At 36.1% G+C, this 21916-nt stretch overlaps 5 protein-coding genes across 8 annotated transcripts; 2 read left to right on the top strand and 3 right to left on the bottom strand.

Annotated features, from left to right (window-relative positions):
- Positions 1–114: 114 nt before the first annotated feature.
- LOC132192629 (uncharacterized) lies at positions 115–4911 on the top strand. 4 transcript variants are annotated; one of them, XM_059612671.1, is made up of 25 exons: positions 115–134; positions 968–1052; positions 1116–1261; positions 1384–1523; positions 1578–1806; positions 1864–1902; positions 1957–1990; positions 2050–2114; positions 2186–2282; positions 2396–2637; positions 2685–2750; positions 2807–2852; positions 2904–2980; positions 3033–3129; positions 3189–3421; positions 3483–3561; positions 3620–3672; positions 3725–3760; positions 3814–3934; positions 3985–4094; positions 4155–4214; positions 4279–4312; positions 4379–4449; positions 4530–4626; positions 4691–4911. In XM_059612671.1, the coding sequence occupies exons 1-25, from the start codon at positions 132–134 to the stop codon at positions 4909–4911; spliced, it is 2481 nt and encodes an 826-aa protein (XP_059468654.1). In that variant the 5' UTR covers positions 115–131. The 4 variants fall into 4 exon arrangements, with proteins under 4 accessions (XP_059468654.1, XP_059468653.1, XP_059468651.1 ...); XM_059612670.1 differs by having other exon boundaries at positions 131–134; positions 1110–1261; XM_059612668.1 differs by lacking the exon at positions 115–134 and adding an exon at positions 796–911 and having other exon boundaries at positions 1110–1261.
- Positions 4912–7539: 2628 nt separating this feature from the next.
- Positions 7540–8359, bottom strand: LOC132205817 (uncharacterized). Its single transcript, XM_059635127.1, has 7 exons — positions 8334–8359; positions 8158–8278; positions 8004–8110; positions 7884–7946; positions 7798–7831; positions 7623–7734; positions 7540–7546 (listed from the first exon to the last, which is right to left on the bottom strand). The coding sequence occupies exons 2-7, from the start codon at positions 8198–8200 to the stop codon at positions 7540–7542; spliced, it is 366 nt and encodes a 121-aa protein (XP_059491110.1). The 5' UTR covers positions 8201–8278; positions 8334–8359.
- A 1045-nt stretch (positions 8360–9404) lies between these two features.
- On the bottom strand, positions 9405–14174 carry LOC132205819 (uncharacterized). The gene is made up of 16 exons (XM_059635130.1): positions 14039–14174; positions 13920–13985; positions 13820–13868; positions 13693–13769; positions 13537–13636; positions 13374–13476; positions 13203–13326; positions 13080–13146; positions 12935–13020; positions 12760–12880; positions 12598–12704; positions 12482–12544; positions 12397–12430; positions 12139–12336; positions 11863–12084; positions 9405–9673 (listed from the first exon to the last, which is right to left on the bottom strand). Exons 1-16 carry the CDS (start codon positions 14114–14116, stop codon positions 9405–9407), a joined length of 1764 nt encoding a protein of 587 aa, XP_059491113.1. The 5' UTR covers positions 14117–14174.
- Positions 14175–16636: 2462 nt separating this feature from the next.
- On the bottom strand, positions 16637–20350 carry LOC132192756 (uncharacterized). The gene is made up of 10 exons (XM_059612855.1): positions 20126–20350; positions 19714–19921; positions 19471–19658; positions 19295–19411; positions 18780–19232; positions 18628–18723; positions 18424–18573; positions 17999–18363; positions 17347–17851; positions 16637–17241 (listed from the first exon to the last, which is right to left on the bottom strand). Exons 1-10 carry the CDS (start codon positions 20252–20254, stop codon positions 17131–17133), a joined length of 2322 nt encoding a protein of 773 aa, XP_059468838.1. The 5' UTR covers positions 20255–20350; the 3' UTR covers positions 16637–17130.
- LOC132192757 (R3H domain-containing protein 4-like) lies at positions 20106–21813 on the top strand. Its single transcript, XM_059612856.1, has 7 exons — positions 20106–20227; positions 20438–20604; positions 20663–20807; positions 20866–20982; positions 21040–21231; positions 21294–21435; positions 21499–21813. The coding sequence occupies exons 2-7, from the start codon at positions 20513–20515 to the stop codon at positions 21618–21620; spliced, it is 810 nt and encodes a 269-aa protein (XP_059468839.1). The 5' UTR covers positions 20106–20227; positions 20438–20512; the 3' UTR covers positions 21621–21813.
- The last annotated feature ends 103 nt before the right edge of the window (positions 21814–21916 follow it).

A 21916-nucleotide genomic window follows, 5' to 3' on the forward strand; every position in this document is an offset into this window, starting at 1 on the left:
TCCCGTCGGCCGCTCGAGGGCAGCACGTCAGCCGATTTCAGGCAACTGGCTGTGCATGCATGTCGTGCGGGAAGTATCTATGGATGAATTCAGGAGGCTTGCAATAAAAAAAATCGAATAGTTAGTTAATTATGGTGAGTTACTTAGCCAATTAATTTTTATAACCTTTAATCATTAAGAAATAAATAGTTCATTGTTAAAACTGTTCAAAGTTAGGTTATTTTAATTAAATTCAAATCCAAACTGGTGAAAAAGTATTTGATTTTTTAATAGTTCAATTTTTTAAAATCATTTTGACAATGGAGTTTTGATAATTTTGTCAATATTGAACCAAACGTGGACCTTTTTTTAATTAATTTAATTTTATTTATTTATGAATTTTTATCTGGGACTTTTTTTTAGCTAAAATATGACGTTAATATCTTACTTTGGAACACTTTTGGTTAAAAATTAATTATTACTATAGCTAAACTCGATCGCCTGATGTAAACATTCTGAGAAAAAAATTTGTATTGCTCCTTTTTTTCTTGATGAATATTAAATGAAATGGCAGATTATTCTTTTTAATTTTATATAATTTTAACAATAAAATATTCAAAAGTTTGGAACACTTAATGCTATCTTGCTATGAAAATTTACGAAGTCATTTGAGTCACTTTATCATTTTCAAAGGTAGTTTCGTTATTTATATGCGTTCCGTACTTGTTTGTGAATTGCATCAGTCTATCACGTGAATTCACAAAAAAATCAATCATGGAATTCCCTTCAAATTAGCAATTGAAATATTGAACACGAGTCGCACACGCGCCAGTACCTCACAGAGTTACGTAGCAGTCAATGACAAACTTTTCCCAAATATGCGACATAAATCGATTTTTATTTTAATCATAGCCATTACTCTAGTGTTTATGGTAATTATTTCAATTCAGTTAATTAGTTAATAAATTTTGTTAATGTTTTTCAACAGATTTTGAGCATTGACGAAGCAGAGGGAAAAAAGATTCAAAGGACGGGCCGAAAACATTCTGCTAACAGACGCATCATTCCTGCAGGTAGTTTTTGTTTTAATTTAAAATATTGCACTGCTTCTTTGATTACTTGACGCAAAGTTCCAGTGTCTAGAGCAAAGAAGAGCAGAAGATTAAGTGTAGTGAAGTGCTGCGGAACGTTTTCATGCACAAATGGACATAAATCTACGGCAAAGGGTTCCTCAAAAACTAAAGCAAACGAAACAATAATAACAGATGGAGACGTCGTCGAAGTGAGTAAAATATTATTTTGGCAAGAAAAGAAAATATTAATTATAAAGTATATCGAAACTCGAAGCTGTTTCAGAATTATTTAGATCAGAAATTTTATTTTTTTAAATTAAAATTAAATTAGAATGAAGCAGTGGAAAACCCAAACCCGGAAGTGACTGACAAGCCAGCACTCGAATCAAATGCAGAAGAATCAAGCACGGCAGCTGAAACCGCGGCACCGCAGCCAGGAGCGGAAACCTCAGAGATGCCAGCGGCGACAGAGTATGAATAAACAAATAAATTTTATTTTTTTTATCACCTTTTTTATAAACACAGAGCTACGCCTGAAGTTTCGTCTGATGGTAATGGAGTGGCTGAGGCGACCACAGAGCAGGAAACGAGTGGAAGTACGATTGGAAGCACTATTGTAAATACGGTTGGAAGTGAGGTGGCGACATCAACAACAACACCAACGACTGAAAAAGCGAGTTCCTTGTCAGACGCCATGTCCAGCACCTCAACATCAAAAATTTTGACTACTACAACCACTGCAACAACGGTTGAAGTAATAAGAAGCAAAAATAAGAAGAAAAAAATTTGATTTTTTTTTTATTCAATTTAGGAAAACCCGCCGATATGCAACACTTCCTTCCAAAGAGATGTAACTATTAGTTCAATAACAAAACAAAACACCTATAAAAATTTAATTTTATAGCCTGCTGCTTTTGGGAACGCGGGAACAGTGAATGGTTATTGATTAATTCAGAAATTAATTATTGTTATTTAACTTAAATCTTATTATTTTTAGAACCAGAAAAGTACGGGTTTTGGGAGCAGGCGTGTGACCAACAGTTTGTTTTTGGAAAATCTCTTGTATAATTTCGTTGTTGCTTAATCTAATTATAATGATCTTAATAAACTTTAAAAAAAAAATACAAATAAAGGTGACTTGGGAGGAAAATTTCATTAGGTGCTACAAAATAGGAATGGAACCGTTGACACTAGAAAGTATTGCTAAACAAGAATGCTTCACTCAGTTGGGTGAGTAGTTTTGCATTCTGCACCTTTCATGAAATTTAAAAAAAAAAACAATTAAAAAATTATACATAACAATTTTTAATCTTAAATTTTATAATATTTACAATGACGATCAGCTTCAGTGTGGAAATATGGCTCAAACTATTGGACCGCCGGATACAGCAAAGGTGCAGATTTTTCATGGTGTGCTAAAAACGGTTCGGTTTTGGTGGATAAGGCAAAAGTTCCGTGGGCCTCTGCCCAACCAGACAACGCTAACGGTGGCGAATTCTGTCTCAGTTTGAGTGTAGTGAAAGCGAACGCTTCGTTGCAAGTCTCTGACCAAAGCTGCTCCTCTTTATATCTATTTGCATGCCAGGTTTTTTCGACAAATATTTAAAATTCAAAAATAATATTTATATTCAGGGCACGCCAACTCCAGCTCCTGCGTGCTCGGCGCCTGTTTGTCCAAATTTTACTTGCACCAAAAATGTATAAATTGCATTATTTGTTATAAATTGCTATTTTTAGTGAAATTAAATTTTCAGCCCTCTCTTTACACAAGTGATTCAAATTCAAAGCAATATTTAGCTGGTAATTATAATTTAATCTTTAAGAGACGTAAATGTATAAAATTAATAATAGATCCATCTTATCACGGAATTTGGTTCAATAACAAGGGGCGAAAATATCTTTTCAGCTACGCAAATAATACTCGGACTGTAATATGAAAATAAATCCGATGATGAATATAATTTAATTTTAATTTTTAAGTACCTTGGAGCAATTCAGGCTTGTTGTGCAATTGGAATGAATCTGCTCAGTCTGGAATACGACTACAAATACCAATCGATACTCGCGGCTGTCAAAAGTGGAAAAATTTAAAATGTAAAAAGGAAGAAAAAATTTAAGAGATTTCAATGCCTGCAGATAAAATGGTTACGCCAGACACTTTTTGGACCTCGGGCACAAATCGCGGTTGCCAGTCTACCTTTGGTTACTGCACAGCGAAGCGTTTAGTACGGAAAGAGGCAATCTGGGCAAGGGGTGAACCAAATAATTACGGAGGCGTTGAAAACAGCATAGGAGTTGTTTTAAACACCTTCAACGGTGCCCAGCTGAAAGATTTGAACGAAAACACCACGTTTAGGTTCATTTGCGAGGTCAGCGAAAAACTTCTTCGTTTGTTAAATTGATTTCTTACGTATTTCTTTAAAAAAAAAGGTTCGAGAATCTGCAAATGCTACCTCTGGGGGAGGTCCTATTCGAGATGAATGCTCGTCTGCTTATAACGTTACTCAAAGTATAAATTATTTCAATATTTTAAACTTAACTCATCAAGAAGCGCAAAATATTCGCAGACGAAATTGATAATTTGTTATCTAATACAAGCAACTTTGATATTAGAATTAAGGTGAATAATTAATTAATTAATTAGAGCAATAAAATTACTGTTTTTTAAATAGTGCTTCTTAAGGTGTCTAGGGGACAACGCTGGCTTGGTTTGATATCAATATATAAAAAACCTAAAAATTTATGTCAAATATTTGTCCAGATGGTTAATGGCAAATTTGTTGAAAATGATGTTCTGGTCATTCTGGAGAATATGGCGGCTGGAAACACAAACGAGTTGCAAAAAAACATGAACATTATGGACGAGTGCTCGAATTCTACAGGTGACTCTCGTTGTCATTGAAAAGTTTGATGGTTCGAATTGGAATTCCAGCCGGAATGGACGAGTGCGACAAAGCGGCACAAATGATCAAGTGCAGCAACGATAAAGCGCCAGACGTGTTGAACGGCGTCATCGCGGCCGTGGACAATTCGACCCCAGTCGTATTAAAACAATTAAAATATTTTTTTTATTCCAAGGAAAATGAAATTTTAAAATTTCAGGTCAAGTCCGAAAACTTCCCGCAGGCACAATGTCCCGACCCAAACAGTTGCGCCGTTAATGTAAAATTTATTTCGTTTTCCTGAAATCAAAGTCAAGCATTTAAATTAATAATACTTCCACCAGACTAATTTACAGCAACAATACCAGAATTGCACGAGTGAGAAAATTTAATAAATTTATTCAGAAAAAATTCCTCAAATTCCTCATTGGAATTATTCAACAGCTAATGCTTCCATTACCAATGGATATGTTCGATTTCTCTGTGGTAAAAAATACCTCAACTACGGTGTATTTGTGAGTTAAAATATCATCCATCCAAATGAAAAAAAAATTAGATTATTAAAAAAACATTTTATATAAATCAATTTTTGCAGGTTAATTTTACTGAAGCATTTAGAATTTGCTGCATTTATGGACTAAAATTGGCATCTATTGATAGTGTGGATGAACTGAATTGTCTTTCGCAACTAAGTATAAATACCTATACAAAGGAAAATTTAAATTAATTCTTTTATTTCTGTTCAAAATATGTTAGGCACTCCTGTTTCTGTGACGTCGTCTTGGGTGGCCGCGAGCAAGATCGGCAGCCCTTTCAACCCGCGCTGGTGCACTTCAAACGTGCAGTTTACTTTTGAAGGCTACGCAGCTGTATATGATGCACCTGATCCCGCTAAGGAAGCTTATGCAATAATTCCTACCAGTAAGAACATCCAGTCTTTTAATCTGAGCATGAACCGATATGCACTTTGTGTATGAAACTGATAATAAAAATTTGGATATAAGTTTGATTGAAATTTCAATCCACATAAAGTTTTTTTTTATTTTAATTTTAAAGCTCTGCTTGATTTAGAAGCATTTAAAACTGCACAATAATTATTGCTGTTGGTTGTGCGGAAAAGGAAGTAGCAACAACATGGTCGCTGATTTATGTGCAACAATCAGCCTTCAAAAGAAAAATGTGTTGGAGTGTTTTCCTAGAATTTATTTGACGCAAAGCGACGGGCAAAAAAATGCTGCCTCATTAAAATAGCACGTGTTTTGCAGAACGGAAAATAGTCATTTGAACAGTTTTCCAACTTCAAAGAATACTCTTATGTTGTTGACTGATTGTTTGGAGTATTTTCTTAAGGAGAAAAATGTAAGAAACAACAATGAAAAATAGCCGAAGAACATGAAAACATTCAACAATGTTCAAAATTTCATTCTCATTGTTGGAGATCCTCAAAAACATAAAAGTTAGTCAGCTCAAAAGCAAAATGTTTTCTCAAAGATGTCTTTTGCTGATGTCGTTTTTGACGGTCACGGTTTTGGTCTTACGCTTGGTGCCGACGGTTCAATCCGCAGCCGTCGCAGCCGTGATCAAAAGTTGCGACCCTCAGAGCCCCGATTCGGAAAAGCCGCACTGCAGATTACGCCAAATTTGCACCACTGGAGACGAGGTCACGAGTCAGTCTGTAGGAGCTGAATAAAAATTCATGAATTAATTATTTTTTTAAATAAAAGACTCGTCTCTGAGCAGTCTGGAGAAATCGGCCGTCGTCCACGTGGCTAACAAATTACGTGACCTGGTGGCCAGCGGCCAAGCTAAACACCAGCCTCCGGCCAAAAATATGAACCAGATTGTTAATTTTTGTTTTCTATTTATAAACAATATTTAAACAATTTTTTTTAAGGTTTGGAGCGATGGGGTGGCTGATTTGGTCATAAAAGTGTTCATTCAGCAGTGCATGAGCCCTAAAATGGACCTGTACAACCAAAACCTTGTTTGGGACAGTAATTATATTTGAGATTTGATTTATTAATAAATTTAATTGACAATCCTGGTTTCAGAGCACTTTGAACTTGGCAAGATCGAGTTCGACGAGAACATTGAGCACCAGGAAACGTTGCCTGTTGAAAATTTTCTCGTCAAAACGCTGTTTGCGCCTGTGATTTGCGCTGGCCGATTCGAACGGAGCGAAGAAGACGCAGCAATTAAAGACGACTACGCTCAGGTATTAATTGTATTTTTAAATTATAAATAATTAAAGATAAATATTTATGGGTTTTCAGCTTGTGCTGGCTAAAAATACTTTTATCGGCTGCAGTCGAATTCATATTAAACCTACTACGAGGAATAGCGCTCAAGAAACGCATCTTGTTTGCTTCTTTGGACCAGGGTAGATTTTAAAAATAAAAAATCCAATTATTTCTATCACTATTTAAATATTATTTCCAGAGCCTCTGTGGATTTTGAAAAGGTGGCCAAGTAAGTTTAATTTTCATATTAATTAACATTTGCTTATTTTTTAAACTTTTTTATTTTAATGATTTATTTAGAAAATCAGGAGTGTTTTCTACACAACTTGTGATTAGAAGTCTGATTGCAAGCAATGCAAACTCGGCGAGACCAGACCCGTACGAAGTTGGCACGCCAACCTGCAAAGAGCCCTCCAAGGTCTACCCATCGCTGTGCTCCTCACCGGAAGACAAAATTTCGGATCCCTGCAAAGATGAAAATTTTCTTTCTTCCTTCCCTGGATTGTGCCAAGAATCAACTTTTCTAGAAATTTGTGGTGCACGTTTCTTTTTATTGTTACATTTTTGGGGAAATTTATTTCCGTCTTTAGCCAAAAACGATGAAGAGGTCGGTGGTTTCCAACAATGGACCTACGTCGCCGCGGCTGGTGCGGCCGGAGGAGTTGCAACTACAGCCGGTGGAGCTGCCTGGTACTTCTGGGAGGAAATTGAAGATTTGGTTTCGGATTTGCTTTTCTGATGCAAGTTAAAATATGCATTTGATGTTTCATTGTTAAAGTGCTGAAAAAATCTGAAAATTTTAACGCCCATATATTGATGTAAAGAATTAAATTGATTAAAATATTTAAAATATCAAGTTCTAAAAACTGGCTTTTTAAAATATCTCTTTTTTATTATGAACGGAGCTAAAATTAAAGCGTTTTATTTGGTTTTATTTAATTTTATTTCATCTTAGTATGTTTTTGCTGTTGTAAATAAACAAATTTCTCTCAAAATTTGGTATCCAATTAATTTTTATTAGTTTTAAGGAAGAATTATGTTATAAGTTCCAAATGCATTTTTATCCAACTGATTCACAGGCAATGTAATTAGTGTAGGAATTTCCCAAATTTCCTGCTTTTATTGGAGCAAAAGTACTATGGTTATAGAAATTCATCATGATTAAATAATTCAATGGATCAGTGTTGTTGGCTAAATACGCCACAAGTACAGGATCAAGTGGTTTATTTGAATAACACCACTTGGGTTTGTCAATAGCTCCAAGCCTAGAAGCAGCTACCGGAAAGTACAAGTCTGGTCCGCCGAAAGCTGTTTTTTGTGTGATTTAATTTAAATATCGGACAAAATTTAAAACCAATTTACTTATTATTCCCTGTGAAACACATTTGAATTTTTCGAGTGTGTCCACAGTTATTAGACGCATTCCATATGCGCAACACTTCTCGTACAATGCAGGGGCTGTCCACAATGAAGGCGTTGTATAGATCAGAAAAAACTTCTTTCCGCACATAGTTGTGACCTTCCCGGCATCGGCTAAAAAGTTAAAGTTGTTTGAATAGTCTAAAATGAAAATGAAAAACTTGTAAAAATATTTAAAAAAAATGTTTGTTTTTAATTAAATACTTAATACTGCATCCATGGCCCGTTTCCTGTAGTCCTAAATTGTTTCCTATGAATAATTTTGTTTTAATTTCTTCAATTTTTAATACCAGTGCTATGCATTTGAAAGTCGGACACACAGCCTCTTTTGGAGGCAAAATCGGCGGAGCTTGCTGAAATGGAATGTAATTTATTTTCAAAGAAATCACTATGAAGAGGTTAAAAATCACTGCGATTGAGCTCTCCAAAGAAGATGTAAGGCTTTGCACTACTGCTGGTGAATTGTCCTTGCCGCATTTTATCATTCTAGATATTTTATCGCACTCATCCATCCCTCCTAAAATTCATTTAATCATTTTTCACAGTTATTTTAATTTAGCCTACTGGTTAGATTGGAGCAATAGTTTAAAGTTGAGTACATGTCCATAAGTCTATCAATATCGCCGGCAGCCAGAACATTGAATTGCGCAAAAATTTTCTCCTCCAAAAGCTTACCATTGACAAACTGGATATTACAGTAAAATAAATTACTTTGCATCAAGATAAAAATTATATCTAACCAGATTAGCCCCCTCGCCAAAACATTTCAAAAAGCACTTTTGAGTCGGAGTGAATTGAGAGGAGTTATACATTGCACCGATTTCGTCTGTCAAATTTAGGGAATGGAATGGTGAAAAAAAATAATTAAAAATAAATTCACTTTCAGATATATTGAATGCAAGGCTGCATTCTTTCTTCACAACTTCTATGCCGTTCTTTAGCCTTCCCTTTAAAATAAATAAAAATTTCAAATTCGACCTTTTTGCAGGAATAAATTACTTCGCAAATGTATCGGAATTTTTTATCACAGTTTTCGTCTCGGAGCAAAGCTACTCCCGATTTTATCTCGAGAACAAGGCAGTTCTCAATTCCATTCGCATTGTCAGGCTGATTTTCCTTCCAACTTTGATTATTAATTTTTATATCTGCGGAATGTTAAATTATTCACCGCGATTCCTCACGAGCCAGTCGATTTGTTGAACAGTATCCAAAATAATCTTCGCATCCAGCGTCAGTGCCTGAGGTCCAAAAAACTGATGTTTCGCCACTTCCTTATTTTATTAATTTTTGTTTGTTTATATCATAAAAATGTTTTAAAAATAAATAATACCCTGCTTGAAAACACTGCCCACTATGTCGTAAGTCATGCTCTGGTAGAGACTCAATAGTTTAAGCCCAATCGCACAACACGCACTCATAGAATCCTGAAACTATGTATTAAGAAATAAATTTACATCCGAATAAAAAACTAAAATATTACGCTGCGTGTATCATTTGGGAAACTGAAAAGGAACGTTTTTGAGTCGGTTTCACCCCAAAGTCCGTGAATTTTTGGGTCTGTAGATTAAATAAATTGAGTGGAATATATTACAATATTAAAATTTACACTCCAAATACGTTGATATTCCGTCTGGAAGCGTCTTAAAAAATTGGGGCTTCATTTGGATTTAAAGAAAATTAGTTGAAAAAGGTAAAATAAAAAAATTAAAAATATGAAGCTACATTTTTAGTGCACGCAATCGCAGGACAGGTTGGTGACTCACACGCCGGTTTTGGAGTTGGGGGACCCTGCGAAGAGAATTTAACTAAATTTAGCCCCTTAAAAAATCTAGGTAGGCAACCTGGCAGGCAAGAGCACTCAACGCGCCGCAGTGCCTGTCTTCAAGAAGGGCTTTGCTCCACTCTGTATAAATGACCATCTGGGCGCAGTTTTCCGTCCCGTTGACGTTGTCCGGTTGTGCACCTGCCCATAGTTCTTTGGATACGTTTTTGTCAGTCGAGCACCATCGGAATGAAGTGTTGCTGGAATCAGTTCGGATTCCCGAGGTCCAGTAACGCGAATTGTACTTCCATGACAAACCTAAATTTTTAAATATTTAACGATTTCTACACACACTAAAATTTTTGTCGCCACCGTTTATGAATGTATTAAAACACGTCGCCTTTTCCAATGTTTCCAGCGCGAGCGGCTGCATTCCTAATTCGCAACACCTTTTCATGTTTTGTTCCCAATTAACCTTTAATCGCGTGAAATAATTAGCAAATTAAATTATTTATTTAAAATAAAGCGTCTCACCAAAATTTTGCCGAAAAGGAATATTTCACCACACGCACTTTCCCAGAAACCATGATCCTCCGGTTCATTCAAGGATATATTATCCGATTTGAAAAACGATTTCTAGAAATTTCAAAATGTTCGATGAGAAAAATATTAATTTTTTTTTTTATTTAAAATATAAAGCATAAAACCTGTTTAGAGCAGTTTGAAGGACAGCCAGGAATAACCTAATTTTGAATTAATTAAGCTGATTTTTGGTTAAAAATATAATCAAACTTTTGGCCGAGCTGTCGTTGGTTGAGGGGGTTTCGTTAAATTAGCAGTGGTTTCGTTTTGCCTTTTGACTGTCACTGTGACGACGAGCCACTTTGACTTAGTTGTCGTATTATTTGCACTAGTGATAGGTTTAGCAGTGCTTTGAGAACTCGTGGTTAGAGGTGATGTATAGTTAACAAATTGGGTCGTATTTAGGGTATTCAAAGAAGGGTTCGAGGTAGAACCGGTAGAAGTGATTGCAGCGAATGTTGACGATTGCGTCGATTGCAAATTCGGCGAAGTTGTGGAACTAGTTGGATAAATCATTGAAATAATCGAACTGAGGGATGACGTAAAAATATTTTGTGTAGTTTCGGGTATTGCAGTTGTTCCCTCAATTGGAGTCTCAGTTGAAAAACTGGAACTTATCGTAGTAGGAATCTGCTGATGTTTTTTTTTTTACACTTTTTTATTGAGGGTAATGTTGATGTGTCTTACTGTTTTTTTCGTTATTAAGCTGGTCACCGCCAAGGAAAGACTTTCTTTGCTTCCGCTTTTTTGCTCCAAATTCTCTGTAGTTAGCGTTGTAGTTTCTTCATAAGTAGTCGCGTCAGTTTGAGATTTTACAGTCATAGTTTCCAAATCATTATTAGGTCTCTTGTGGATTTTGAAATTTTTATATACACAAATTAATTGCAATTTATTTTTTTCTCACTAATGACTCATCAAGTTTAGTCACTGCAAACTCAGAATGAGAAGATAAAACCATTGGGAACGTGATTGTCGATTGCGCCGAATAAGACATAATTATTTTTGAGAAACTTGTTGTATTTTTTTCTTTCCTAGGCATATTCAAGCAAGATTGGTGGCCACAACATTTGACGATTTGATTTCTACTCTTTTGCAATGCAGCTGCTTCGAAATTTTTTATTTTAATTTGTGTGCTTCTGTCGTTTTGTAATAGTTTTCAAATACCTGCATTATTAAAACGTGACGTTTTCTTTTTCTTTCCATCAACGATTTGCAAGGTCTAGTAAATTAATGTAGGGAGAGATCAAGTTCAAATACGCGAAGGTTTCTTACCAACAATAAAATCAAAAGTAATGTTGCCACCTCAAATCGCATTGTGCGTCTGATATGATAAATGACAATTTGTGTTGTGAAATGTTCAACGATCTCATTTTTTGAGCGTCAGAAAAAATTCACATGAAATAGTTTTGTTTGTTTAGCGGGGTTGAAGGAAATATCGCGCAAACTTGTTTTACAGCCAATGGTGGCAAATAATAAAATAGACACAATAGCAATTCTGGGAAACGCACATACCTCTGGTATATTGCGTTTCACAATATAACATAAATCATAGAATTTTGTAAAACTTATTGCAATTAAAAATATAATAGAAAATTTTTATCTTTTCTCCAAATTTAGTTGCCAAATAAAAATTAATTAAATTTCATCCACATGTATCATTTCAGTGTTATTGCTACAGTTTTTTGCCTGTTCATATTTTTCATCCTACTATCGCTGTTATAAAACGTATTTTCATTTTTACCAGAAAATTTTAACTAAAGAAGTGGGAAAAAATAAAAAATCATCTTTTATTGTTTGATACCTTTAATATTTCTGATTGGACAAATTGCTCAAAATCTGATTCACGTGTAATTTTGATAAGTTTTGAAAAAAAAATTTTTCAGTATTATAGCAAAAACAAAAAGCATTTTAATCCACTGATTCACAAGCAATGTTATTAGAATAGGGATGCCCTGCTATAATTGGAGCAAAAGTACTATGGTTATAGAAATTCATCATGATTAAATAATTCAATGGATCAGTGTTGTTGGCTAAATACGCCACAAGTACAGGATCAAGTGGTTTATTTGAATAACACCACTTAGGTTTGTCAATAGCTCCAAGCCTAGAAGCAGCCACAGGAAAGTACACGTCTGGTCCACCGAAAGCTGTGTTTTTTTTTGTGGTTTAATTTCAATCAGACAAATAATTTAAAAATTTACTTATTATTCCCTGTGAAACGCATTGGAATTTTTCGAGTGTTTCCACGGTCATTAGGCGCATTCCATATGCGCAACACTTCTCATACAATGCAGGGACGGTCCACAATTCAGGCGTTGTGTAGATCATAAAAAACTTCTTCCCGCACATAAATGTGACCTTCCCAGAATCGCCTAATAACTTAAAGTTGTTGGAATAGTCTACAATGAAAATGAATTTATTTTTAAACATTTTAAATACTTGTTTCTAAAAATAAATACTTAATACTGCATCTATGGCCTGTTTCCTGTAGTCCTAAATATTTTACTATTAATCATTTTTTTTTAATTGTTCAATTTTTAATACCATTGTTACGCATTTGAAAGTCGGACACACAGCCTCTGTTGGAGGCAGAATCAGTGGTGCTGGCTGAATTTGAATATATTTTAAAACAATCACTATATAGGGATAAAAAAAGCTACGGCAATCGAATTCTCCAAAGAAGAAATCAGGCTTTGCACTACGTCTGGTGAATTGTCTCTGCCGCATTTGATCATTCTGGATATTTTATCGCACTCATCCATCCCTCCTGAAATTAAAATTTACTTTTTGTGCCATATTTTTTATTATTTAATTAAATCTACTGGTTAGATTGGAGCAGTAGTTTAAAGTTGAGTACATGTCCATTAGTCGATCAATATCGCCGGCAGCCAGAACATTGAATTGCGCAAAAATTTTCTCCTCCAAAAGCCGACCATTTACAAACTACAAATTGCATAAAAAATTGCTCAAATCAATAGAAATCAATCAATATCTAACCAGATCTGCCCCCTCGCCGAAACATTTCAAAAAGCACTTCTCTGATGGAGTGAACATAGAGAAGTTATACATTACGTCAATTTCATCTGTCAAATTTAGGGAACGCAATGAAGAAACTATATAACAATTAATTTATTTCATGCACTATCTGAAATATTGAACGTAAGAGCGCATTCTTTCTTCACAATTTCCATGCCGTTCTTTAGTCTTCCCTTGAGAATGAGTCAAAATTGAGAAAAGCGAAATTTTATTTAAAAGAATAAAGTACTTCGCAAATGTAGCGAAATTTTTTATCGCAGTTTTCGTCTTGAAGCAAAGCCACTCCCGATTTTATCTCAAGAGCAAGGCAGTTTTCACTGCCATTCGCGTTGTCTGGCTGATTTTCCTTCCAACTTTGATAATTTATTTTTTATTTCCGACTTAAAAATTTTCTTTTCACCGCGATTCCTCACGAGCCAGTCGATTTGTCGAACAGTAGCCGAAATAATCTTCACAACCAGCGTCAGTGCCCGAGGTCCAAAAAACTGATGTATCGCCACTTCCTTAATTTAATATTACATTTTTATTTTGTAAAATATAAATATATTAAAAATAAATATTACCCTGCTTGAAAACACTGCCCACAATGTCGTAAGTCATGCTCTGGTAGAGACTCAATAGTTTAAGCCCAATCGCACAACACGCACTCATAGAATCTTGAAACTATAAGGAAATAAATTTTCGAAATTCTCATTTCGCCAAACGAAATCAAATAATACGTTGCGAGTATCATTTGGGAAACTAAATAAGAACGCCCTCGAGTCGGTTTCACCCCATATTCCATGAATTTTTGGGTCTGAAGAACAAGGAAATTTTAAAGGAACAAAATTAAACAATAAATTTTACACTCCAAATACGTTGAGATTCCGTCTGGAAGCATCTTGAAAAACTGGGGCTTTTATGTTTTCCAAGTTAATAATATGGGAAAAATATAATTATCTGATACTTTTTTGGTGCACGCAATCGTCGGACAGGTTGGTGACTCACACGGCGGTTTTGGAGTTGGCGGACCCTGCGAAGAGAATTTAACTAAATTTAGCCCCTTAAAAAATCTAGGTAGGCAACCTGGCAGGCAAGAGCACTCAACGCGCCGCAGTGCCTGTCTTCAAGAAGGGCTTTGCTCCACTCTGTATAAATGACCATCTGGGCGCAGTTTTCCGTCCCGTTGACGTTGTCCGGTTGTGCACCTGCCCAAAGTTCTTTGGATACGTTTTTGTCAGTCGAGCACCATCGGAATGAAGTGTTGCTGGAATCAGTTCGGATTCCCGAGGTCCAGTAACGCGAATTGTACTTCCATGACAAACCTAAATTTTTAAATATTTTACGATTTCTACACACACTAAAATTTTTGTCGCCACCGTTTATGAATGTATTAAAACACGTCGCCTTTTCCAATGTTTCCAGCGCGAGCGGCTGCATTCCTAATTCGCAACACCTTTTCATGTTTTGTTCCCAATTAACCTTTAATCGCGTGAAATAATTGGCAAATTAAATTATTTATTTAAACAAAAGTGTTTCACCAAAATTTTGCCGAAAAGGAATATTTCACCACACGCACTTTCCCAGAAACCATGATCCTCCGGTTCATTCAAGGATATATTATCCGATTTGAAAAACGATTTCTAGAAATTTCAAAATATTTGATGAGAAAAATATTAATTTTTTATTTAAAGTATAAAGCATAAAACCTGTTTAGAGCAGTTTGAAGGACAGCCAGGAATAACCTAATTTTGAATTAATTAAGCTGATTTTTGGTTAAAAATAAAATCACACTTTCGGCCGAGCTGTCGTTGGTTGAGGGGGTTTCGTTAAATTAGCAGTGGTTTCGTTTTGCCTTTTGACTGTCACTGTGACGACGAGCCACTTTGACTTAGTTGTCGTAGTATTTGCACTAGTGATAGGTTTAGCAGTGCTTTGAGAACTTGTGTACGTGTTTAGAGGTGATGTATAGTTAACAAATTGGGTCGTATTTAGGGTATTCAAAGAAGGGTTCGAGGTAGAACCGGTAGAAGTGATTGTTGAGAAAGTTGACGATTGCGTCAATTGCGAAGTTGCTGAACTCATCGAACTGAGGTATGACGTAATAATATTTTGGGTAGTTTCGGGTATTGCAGTTGTTCCCTCAATTGAAGTCTCAGTTGAAAAACTGAAACTCAATGTTGGAATCTGCCAATGTATTTTTTATTATTTTTTTGGTGTGCGTGATAAAATTTGACGTTTCTTACTGTTTTGGTATCAAGTGAACTGGGCTTCGTTTCACTTTTTGTATTCATAATAGTTAACGCAATAGTAGCATCAGCTTGAGAATTCAATGTAGTTTCCAGATCTCCAGCAGTTCTCTTAAATATTGAATATTAATGTTAAAATTACAGAAAATAATTCAATTTATTTTCATCACTAATGGCTCATTATATGTTGTCTCTGCAAATTCAGAAGGAGAAGTTGAAACCATATAAACCGTGCTTGTCGTTTGAGTCGATAGCAATTTGAGATTTGTGGAAATTGTTTTATTTTTTCCCTTCCTATGCGCATTTGAGCAAGATTGGTGGCCACAACATTTCACGATTTGATTTCTGTTCGTTTGCAATGCGGCTACATTAAAATTTCAGCATATGAATTTTTTCTTGCGTAATAATTTCTTTGTCAATTACCCGCATTATTAATGCGCGAAGTTTTCTTTTTCTTTCCATCGACAATAATCAGTGTCTATTAAATTATTATCAGAGACATGAGATCAATTACAATTACGTGGAAGTTCCTTACCAGCAATAAAATCAAGAGGACTGTTGTCACCTTAAATCGCATTGTGCATGTGAAAAATATCAATTTTTGTTGCAAAATATTCATCGATCTCGTTTTTTGAATATGCAGCGTCAGAAAAATTCAAGTGAAATAGGTATTGTTTGTTTAGTGGTGGTGAAGGAAGTTTCATGCAAGGTTATTTCATACCAATGGTGGCAAATTACAAAAAGGCACAATAGTGATTCTAGGAAACGCACCCGACAAATACGTTGTTTTGGAATACATCATGGATTTTTGAAGTCTATTAAAATTTTAAAAAGTACTTATAAAATTTTACAATTAATTATCAAATAATTAATTATTCGCTTTCCAGATGTATTTATTTGTGTTTTTTTGCTTTTGACGAGCTGGATGCTTTGACGGTTGCATACCCAATCAATTCTGCAGGCGCGCAAGAAAAAGATTTTTAAATTTAAATTATGTTTCACGGCTGCCTTTGGAAATGTACAGTTTTTGAACTTCACCTTCATCACAGACAATATTGGGCGATTTTCAACTTTATAAATTGTTTATATTTTTAAGCTTTTTAAGGGTTATGAAATATGGATAAAAATTAAAAAAATTCCAGTGCCAAGCATGTTTATTTTTGGGATAATGGAAACATCATTTTAAAATTGGACCGGCCATCAAATTAAAACTCTTGATCAACAAGATGAAGAAGAACAAAATTTGAGAATTTGCTAGACTTAAATCACAATAGCTAAACAAAGTATATTTGAAATTAATGAGCACCAATCTTATGAAAATTCTTACAATTACAATTTTCAGCAAAGGTGCAAAGAGATTACCGTTTTTTTCTTACACTGTTCGCATATATTATTTTCATACATAGAGCTATATTTGGAACACCGATAATTGCTAATATTTGTATTTACATCATAGTTAGAGAGAATATTGATTCTTATATTTCGGTGCTTGCTTTTTTATATTATAGCTAACATCAAAAGCAATGTACCATCTAAATTCAAGCGTAATAAATGTCACTAAAATACCTTTAATGATTCAGGTAAAGCTGCATTTTCAGAAATATTTGGCGCATAACAAAAATAAAATACATCTTTAAAAATAAAAGATAGAAGTATAATAAATAATGTTGGTTCATTGCATTCAGATTAGAAAGAAATTTGAGATTCTGGAATGATGAATTTGTTACTTTTGAGATTCACAACTCACTTGTGCAGAAAAAATTTAAGACTAGCCAAAACTGATACACAAACTACCAGTTCAAGAAATTGCACAATTATGTCATTTGAGCTCAACTCGCAGACAAAATAAAGACTGGCATTAAAAGATATTGATCCCAACCAAGCAAGAGACTAGTGGGGGGAAATAAATGCAGCAGATAGTCTTCAACTTTAGCCGAAATTGATCAGTGGGTTCCAGGAGGAGATCAGCTGCACACTGGCCTCCTCACACCTCTGCAGAAGCAAGTCGGAAACAAAGTTCGTAGAGGGAACAGGCAAGACCTATGTAAAATAATATTTACTTTATAATGTGAAACATTTTGAAGGGTTTATGTTTAAATAAGTTAATATTTGATTACAATAAATTAACTAGTTATGGAATGTTACCTGAGGAAGTTTTGCCCACGCAGCTTCCATCTGTTGGAAAAATTCAGCTCGATTGGCGGCGCAGTCAAAGTACAAAATCCAATCGCCTCCGTTCTCCTTGGCTTCGGTGCACTCAAACTCGAGGGTGCACCAGGTAGAGTCGGCCGCCCTGATGGCCGTCACGTGGATCAACTGAGTGCAGAAAACTGGGTCGGGAGAGTTGCGGTCCAGACGGTAGACTAACAAGTGGCCGCTGCTGAGCACCAGACCGCACAACTGAAGCTTGGCCTGCTGCACGGCATGTTGGCCGCAGGCCGCCTGGAGCAGGGCTTGTAGCCACTCCGAGACCTCGTATTCGTCAGCTGCGGCCAGCTGGAGAGGAAGAGAGCTGCGGCCACATTGAATTTCAAAGGTGTGCGGCCGCTCTGGCAATTGCACTCGGCCACAGGCAACACAACGCGCAACTCCAACAACCAACTGCGGCTCGTGGTCCAGTTCATCTCCAAATACCCAAAGCTCGCAATCCCTGTGAAGAAAATAATATTAAATAATTTATTCATCAATTCACTAATTATTTATTTCAAATTGAAACTGAACTTTCAAATTATATGATTACAATTAAATTTTAATTACTATTACTTTACTAGGATTAAACTTATAAAATTATATTCACCTTAAGACCAAATATGATGGTTGCCAAGGTCCATCATTTCCAATCCTGATCATCAGCAGCCCCTCCTTAACAGCCTCAGCTGCGCCATTATGACGACTGGCATCTTGAACATGCACAACCTGATGCCAAAGCAGCTGTTCTCCTTTCAGAGACGGCACAATTTTGGTCAGACTACGCTGCAGGGCCTTCATCTCCGGCAACGTCAGCTGCTTCCAAGCTGCAGGAAGCAACCGCAACTTCCTCATGGCCAACTCGATGGAGCTGATGATGGCTGCTGGAGTTGAGTCGGGACAGTCGGATAGCGAGATCAAGTATTTGTCTTTGGATTTGCTGGAAAACAGCACTGTTTGTCCCTCTGGGCCAAACTGTAAATACAATTTTAAAATTTTATTTTGAGACAAATGCTCTTCCAATTTAAAAAGTACCAGGATTGCTTCCAGCTGTTCGTAGCTGCACGAAAACTTTGGTTTTATCTTAGAGTCTGAGTGGCAGACAGCGTAAAGGCCCAGATTGGTTAGGATTATGAGCAGTGGTGAAATTCCTGGTTGTAGAATAGGACCGTATCCTTTAAAAACCTAACAAAATAGTCTTTTCAATACCAAATCTATACAAATTTCACACTTATTTACCTTTGAGATACTTTCATTGGTCTTTTCAAAAACGTCTTTCCTTAAAATCTCTAACAGCCGCTCATCAAGGTACATGTCATTTTTATCCTCTACTTGCTGAAATTAAAGTAGGTTTGAATACCAAGCTTTTTAAGCTTTTCGCCTCCTCTCACCAATTTCTGCATCTTCTGCATTTCCCTTGAAATTTGCAGCTCCGTCTCACGACACGCCTCTTTGTCGACAACAGCCTTTGGATAGTACAACCGTAGATTCACCTGCTTCTTCTTTCCCAGTGCTGCCTTTTTCAAAAACAACTTTCTTCGTTGCTTGATTAACTCCAGTTTCCCTTGAAGGCTTTGCAGTTCATTGATGGTCGGTGGTTCATCCCCTTCGAAAACAACCTGGTCATCGTAGGGGAGACTAAGTGTGCTGGAAGTGATGGAACTTTCCATGCACCAGCTGTGACGCTTGCTAAAGAACTCTTTCTTCAGCTCTTCGTTGAAAGAAACTCGCTTCAAGTGCCTTTGTGGATCTCGCCTCGGTGAACGCAGGACAACTTTTTCCATGTCCATAGAAATTACTTTGTTGATCCGGTTGTCCTCAATTTCATTCAAAGTAGAACTTTCCTATAATTTCAAAACAAAATATTTAGTAAAATTTAAAAAAAAACTTCCCTAAATCAATTTACATCTCTATCTCCAAGGCTGTCCATTATTTCACTGAGGTCACTATCAGCAGTTGCAATCCCTGAATCCTCTGGTGATGGTAGAGAATCCTCAGAGCTCTTCACTGACTCAAAAGATTGCTATGGAAGGTTAAATGAAAATTACTTATTTGAATTTTTATTATCTTGATTTTACACACCAAGGCAATATCAAACGAAAAATCTTGGATGCTGGCTAAAAGGCCGACAAGTAGATCTCGCTGTTGCTCATCTCTCAAAAGTGCAAATTTGTAGAAGTGCTTGCTCACTAAATTGCCCTCCCTAGCAAAGGCTCTCAAGTAACTTTCGAGTGAGCCTTCGTTGAGTGAATGATACAGCCAAGCAGAGCCTAGAAAATTATATAATAAGATTTAAGCGGAAAAGTTAAAATAAATTATTATTACTTTTATCCAGAGTGGCTCTTCTTCGTGAGCAAGTTCGTTCTAATAATTTGACGTTGTCAGTGTGAGTGAAGTGCCGAACATACGGCCAGTAGCCTGCCGAGGGACGTCGAAGGCCATGTCGAAGGGCAACGTCCAGCCGATGACACAAGTCCTGCACAACCCACAGTTCCGAGCGGATCTTCTCTTTGGTCAAACCATACTGCAGCAGCTGCGGAAAAAATAAAAAGTTCAATCCGAGCGAAAACAAGGAAAGTCTTTGCGTGCCAAAATTTCTAAATGTTAATTTATTACGTATAAATTAAAGGACAATGAATCTATAGTGATTGGTCAAAGGGCACATCTATGAGTCATTGCCTTGGTCATTGCGGAATCACGAATCACCATAGGAGGTCAATCATGCATATTTACGCACCAGTTTGATGGACCTGCCGATGTCCTCTAAAATCTGATCGCCTACATGACTTTCCTCCAAGTTTTTACGCTCATCCTTCAAAAGTGATTTTTCCTTGCTTGTGTAGGTTTGCTTGAGCGCTTTCAACATCTATAAACGATCCAAAGTAAAGTTTTTTGCCCCTCAATACAAATTAATCGGGGCGAGCGCCATGATGTTTTTCTGCTTCGATCCATCTGGTTGAGGGGGGCGTGTCCCGAAGAAATAAGCTTTTGTTTTGATGATTTGGTCGAGAAAACAAAAGTGAAAGGACCAAAATAAAACATGTTTTAGTTTTTCTTCAAAAACTGCATCCACTGTAAGACCACTGGCAGGTTACTCGTTGGCCAAAAAACCGCAGAAGATAAAATGGGGGTCATTGACCGGAAAATTCCTGAAAAAAATAATGACCAGCCGGGCAATGTTGACAACCAGCCGACGACCTCGGATGATGAACTCAGGTTATTATTTACAAAACATCAGAAATTGTAAATGTTTTTATCTATAAATTTGTCGCAGCATCCCAGAGACCGTGTCCTCGCAGGCGTCCACGTTGAGGGCGCAGCCAGCATCACGTCCGAGTCCGACAAAAAAGCCCCAACTTCTGGTGCTCACCCACCCTGGCAAGCACTCTGGAAAACGAAGGATGAGACATTTTAGAGATGGAATGTTTCAAAATTGTCCATCCAGAAATTTTTCAAAGCATTTTTCATACTTTTTTAGTGGAGGATTTGATGCGTTGGAACGAAAAAGACGAATACGAAATGACCATTTACGATTTTATGAGCAACAGACCCTCACCCTTTGCAATTTTGTTGCAAGATGACAACCTTTTGAAGGTTCATTATACCTTCTTTAGAATATATGCAATTTAATCATTAATACTTTTTATTTAGGCTTGGTGGGAATTTATCCACCAGACAAACCAAGACATCTTTTTGAAGAAGAGCTCCAGCGTCCTGTCTTTGAAAGATCAAAACGCGAATGATGCTGCAGCAGGCGAAACAAAACGGCTGCCCATGCCCTCAGAATACAAAAGGATTGAGCGACATCTGAAGGAGGTGCTTCAGAGGAAATCAACTGACCCTGTAATTTTGCAATCAAGTTTAATTTTAAGGCAATTTTATTTATATTTCTAATTTGTTAAAAGGCTATGGTGTTTGAAATTGAGGACCTGCTCATCAAGTTTTTTGCTGAAACGCCCAAAGAAGTCTTGCGCATTAAAAAGCTGACAAAGTATGAATCGTTTATAAATCAGGCTGTTTGCCAGTATCATGGCCTAGATGCTGAAGGTGTGTATTTTAGAAAAAATCAATTTACATAAAGGATTTCAATATTTTTGTTATCTCTTTAAGTGGACGAAACCAATGTCAAGAAGAGGAAAGACTTGGTTGTGACACTCGACGGTGATGAATACACGCAACCCAACACTGCCCTCGGGACATACATTGAGCAGCGTCAAAAGTACTTCATGTGAATATTTTTACTATGCTTTTTCTTATTTAACCCCAAGAAGTTCAAAGTTCATTAAGTTTTTGTAGATTTTTAATGTAATAACAGAAGTAGGTATGTGAATTACCTAGTTTTGAAAATTTTTAAAAACAAAATTTACTCATCTTTTAACAGAAGTCGTCTAATAAAATTGGTGTGTGTTCATCTTGTTCATGAGATATATCTACTATTTTATTTCTTTTTCAAGTCCCATTAGTTCATAGATGCATCATTATCAGTTTTTGTGTTATCATTTAATTTTAACTTCATTCATTTTTGGTA

This window comes from Neocloeon triangulifer, unplaced genomic scaffold, assembly GCF_031216515.1.
Source record: "Neocloeon triangulifer isolate White Clay Creek 2 clone unplaced genomic scaffold, ASM3121651v1 ptg000003l, whole genome shotgun sequence".
NCBI lineage: Eukaryota > Metazoa > Arthropoda > Insecta > Ephemeroptera > Baetidae > Neocloeon > Neocloeon triangulifer.

What these genes read in the sequence shown, in the direction of transcription:
- LOC132192629 (XM_059612668.1), top strand. Translation starts at nt 858, where the DNA reads ATGCGACATAAATCGATTTTTATTTTAATCATAGCCATTACTCTAGTG. An exon ending in ACACTTCCTTCCAAAGAGAT is followed by an intron (nt 1,903 to 1,956) that starts GTAACTATTAGT and finishes TTAATTTTATAG; the next exon opens with CCTGCTGCTTTTGGGAACGC. An exon ending in ACAATACCAGAATTGCACGA is followed by an intron (nt 4,313 to 4,378) that starts GTGAGAAAATTT and finishes ATTATTCAACAG; the next exon opens with CTAATGCTTCCATTACCAAT.
- LOC132205819 (XM_059635130.1), bottom strand. Translation starts at nt 14,116, where the DNA reads ATGGTCATTTATACAGAGTGGAGCAAAGCCCTTCTTGAAGACAGGCAC. An exon ending in AATTTCGCTACATTTGCGAA is followed by an intron (nt 13,147 to 13,202) that starts GTACTTTATTCT and finishes CTCATTCTCAAG; the next exon opens with GGAAGACTAAAGAACGGCAT. An exon ending in CTATTCTAATAACATTGCTT is followed by an intron (nt 9,674 to 11,862) that starts GTGAATCAGTGG and finishes TTAAAAATTTAG; the next exon opens with GTTTGTCATGGAAGTACAAT.
- LOC132192757 (XM_059612856.1), top strand. Translation starts at nt 20,513, where the DNA reads ATGGGGGTCATTGACCGGAAAATTCCTGAAAAAAATAATGACCAGCCG. An exon ending in ACCTCGGATGATGAACTCAG is followed by an intron (nt 20,605 to 20,662) that starts GTTATTATTTAC and finishes AATTTGTCGCAG; the next exon opens with CATCCCAGAGACCGTGTCCT. An exon ending in GGATGAGACATTTTAGAGAT is followed by an intron (nt 20,808 to 20,865) that starts GGAATGTTTCAA and finishes CATACTTTTTTA; the next exon opens with GTGGAGGATTTGATGCGTTG.
- LOC132192756 (XM_059612855.1), bottom strand. Translation starts at nt 20,254, where the DNA reads ATGTTGAAAGCGCTCAAGCAAACCTACACAAGCAAGGAAAAATCACTT. An exon ending in TGCAGAAGATGCAGAAATTG is followed by an intron (nt 18,724 to 18,779) that starts GTGAGAGGAGGC and finishes CTTTAATTTCAG; the next exon opens with CAAGTAGAGGATAAAAATGA. An exon ending in AACAGCTGGAAGCAATCCTG is followed by an intron (nt 18,364 to 18,423) that starts GTACTTTTTAAA and finishes TTGTATTTACAG; the next exon opens with TTTGGCCCAGAGGGACAAAC.
- LOC132205817 (XM_059635127.1), bottom strand. Translation starts at nt 8,200, where the DNA reads ATGGACATGTACTCAACTTTAAACTATTGCTCCAATCTAACCA. An exon ending in CTTTCAAATGCATAGCACTG is followed by an intron (nt 7,832 to 7,883) that starts GTATTAAAAATT and finishes GAAACAATTTAG; the next exon opens with GACTACAGGAAACGGGCCAT. An exon ending in GGCCATGGATGCAGTATTAA is followed by an intron (nt 7,735 to 7,797) that starts GTATTTAATTAA and finishes TTTTCATTTTAG; the next exon opens with ACTATTCAAACAACTTTAAC.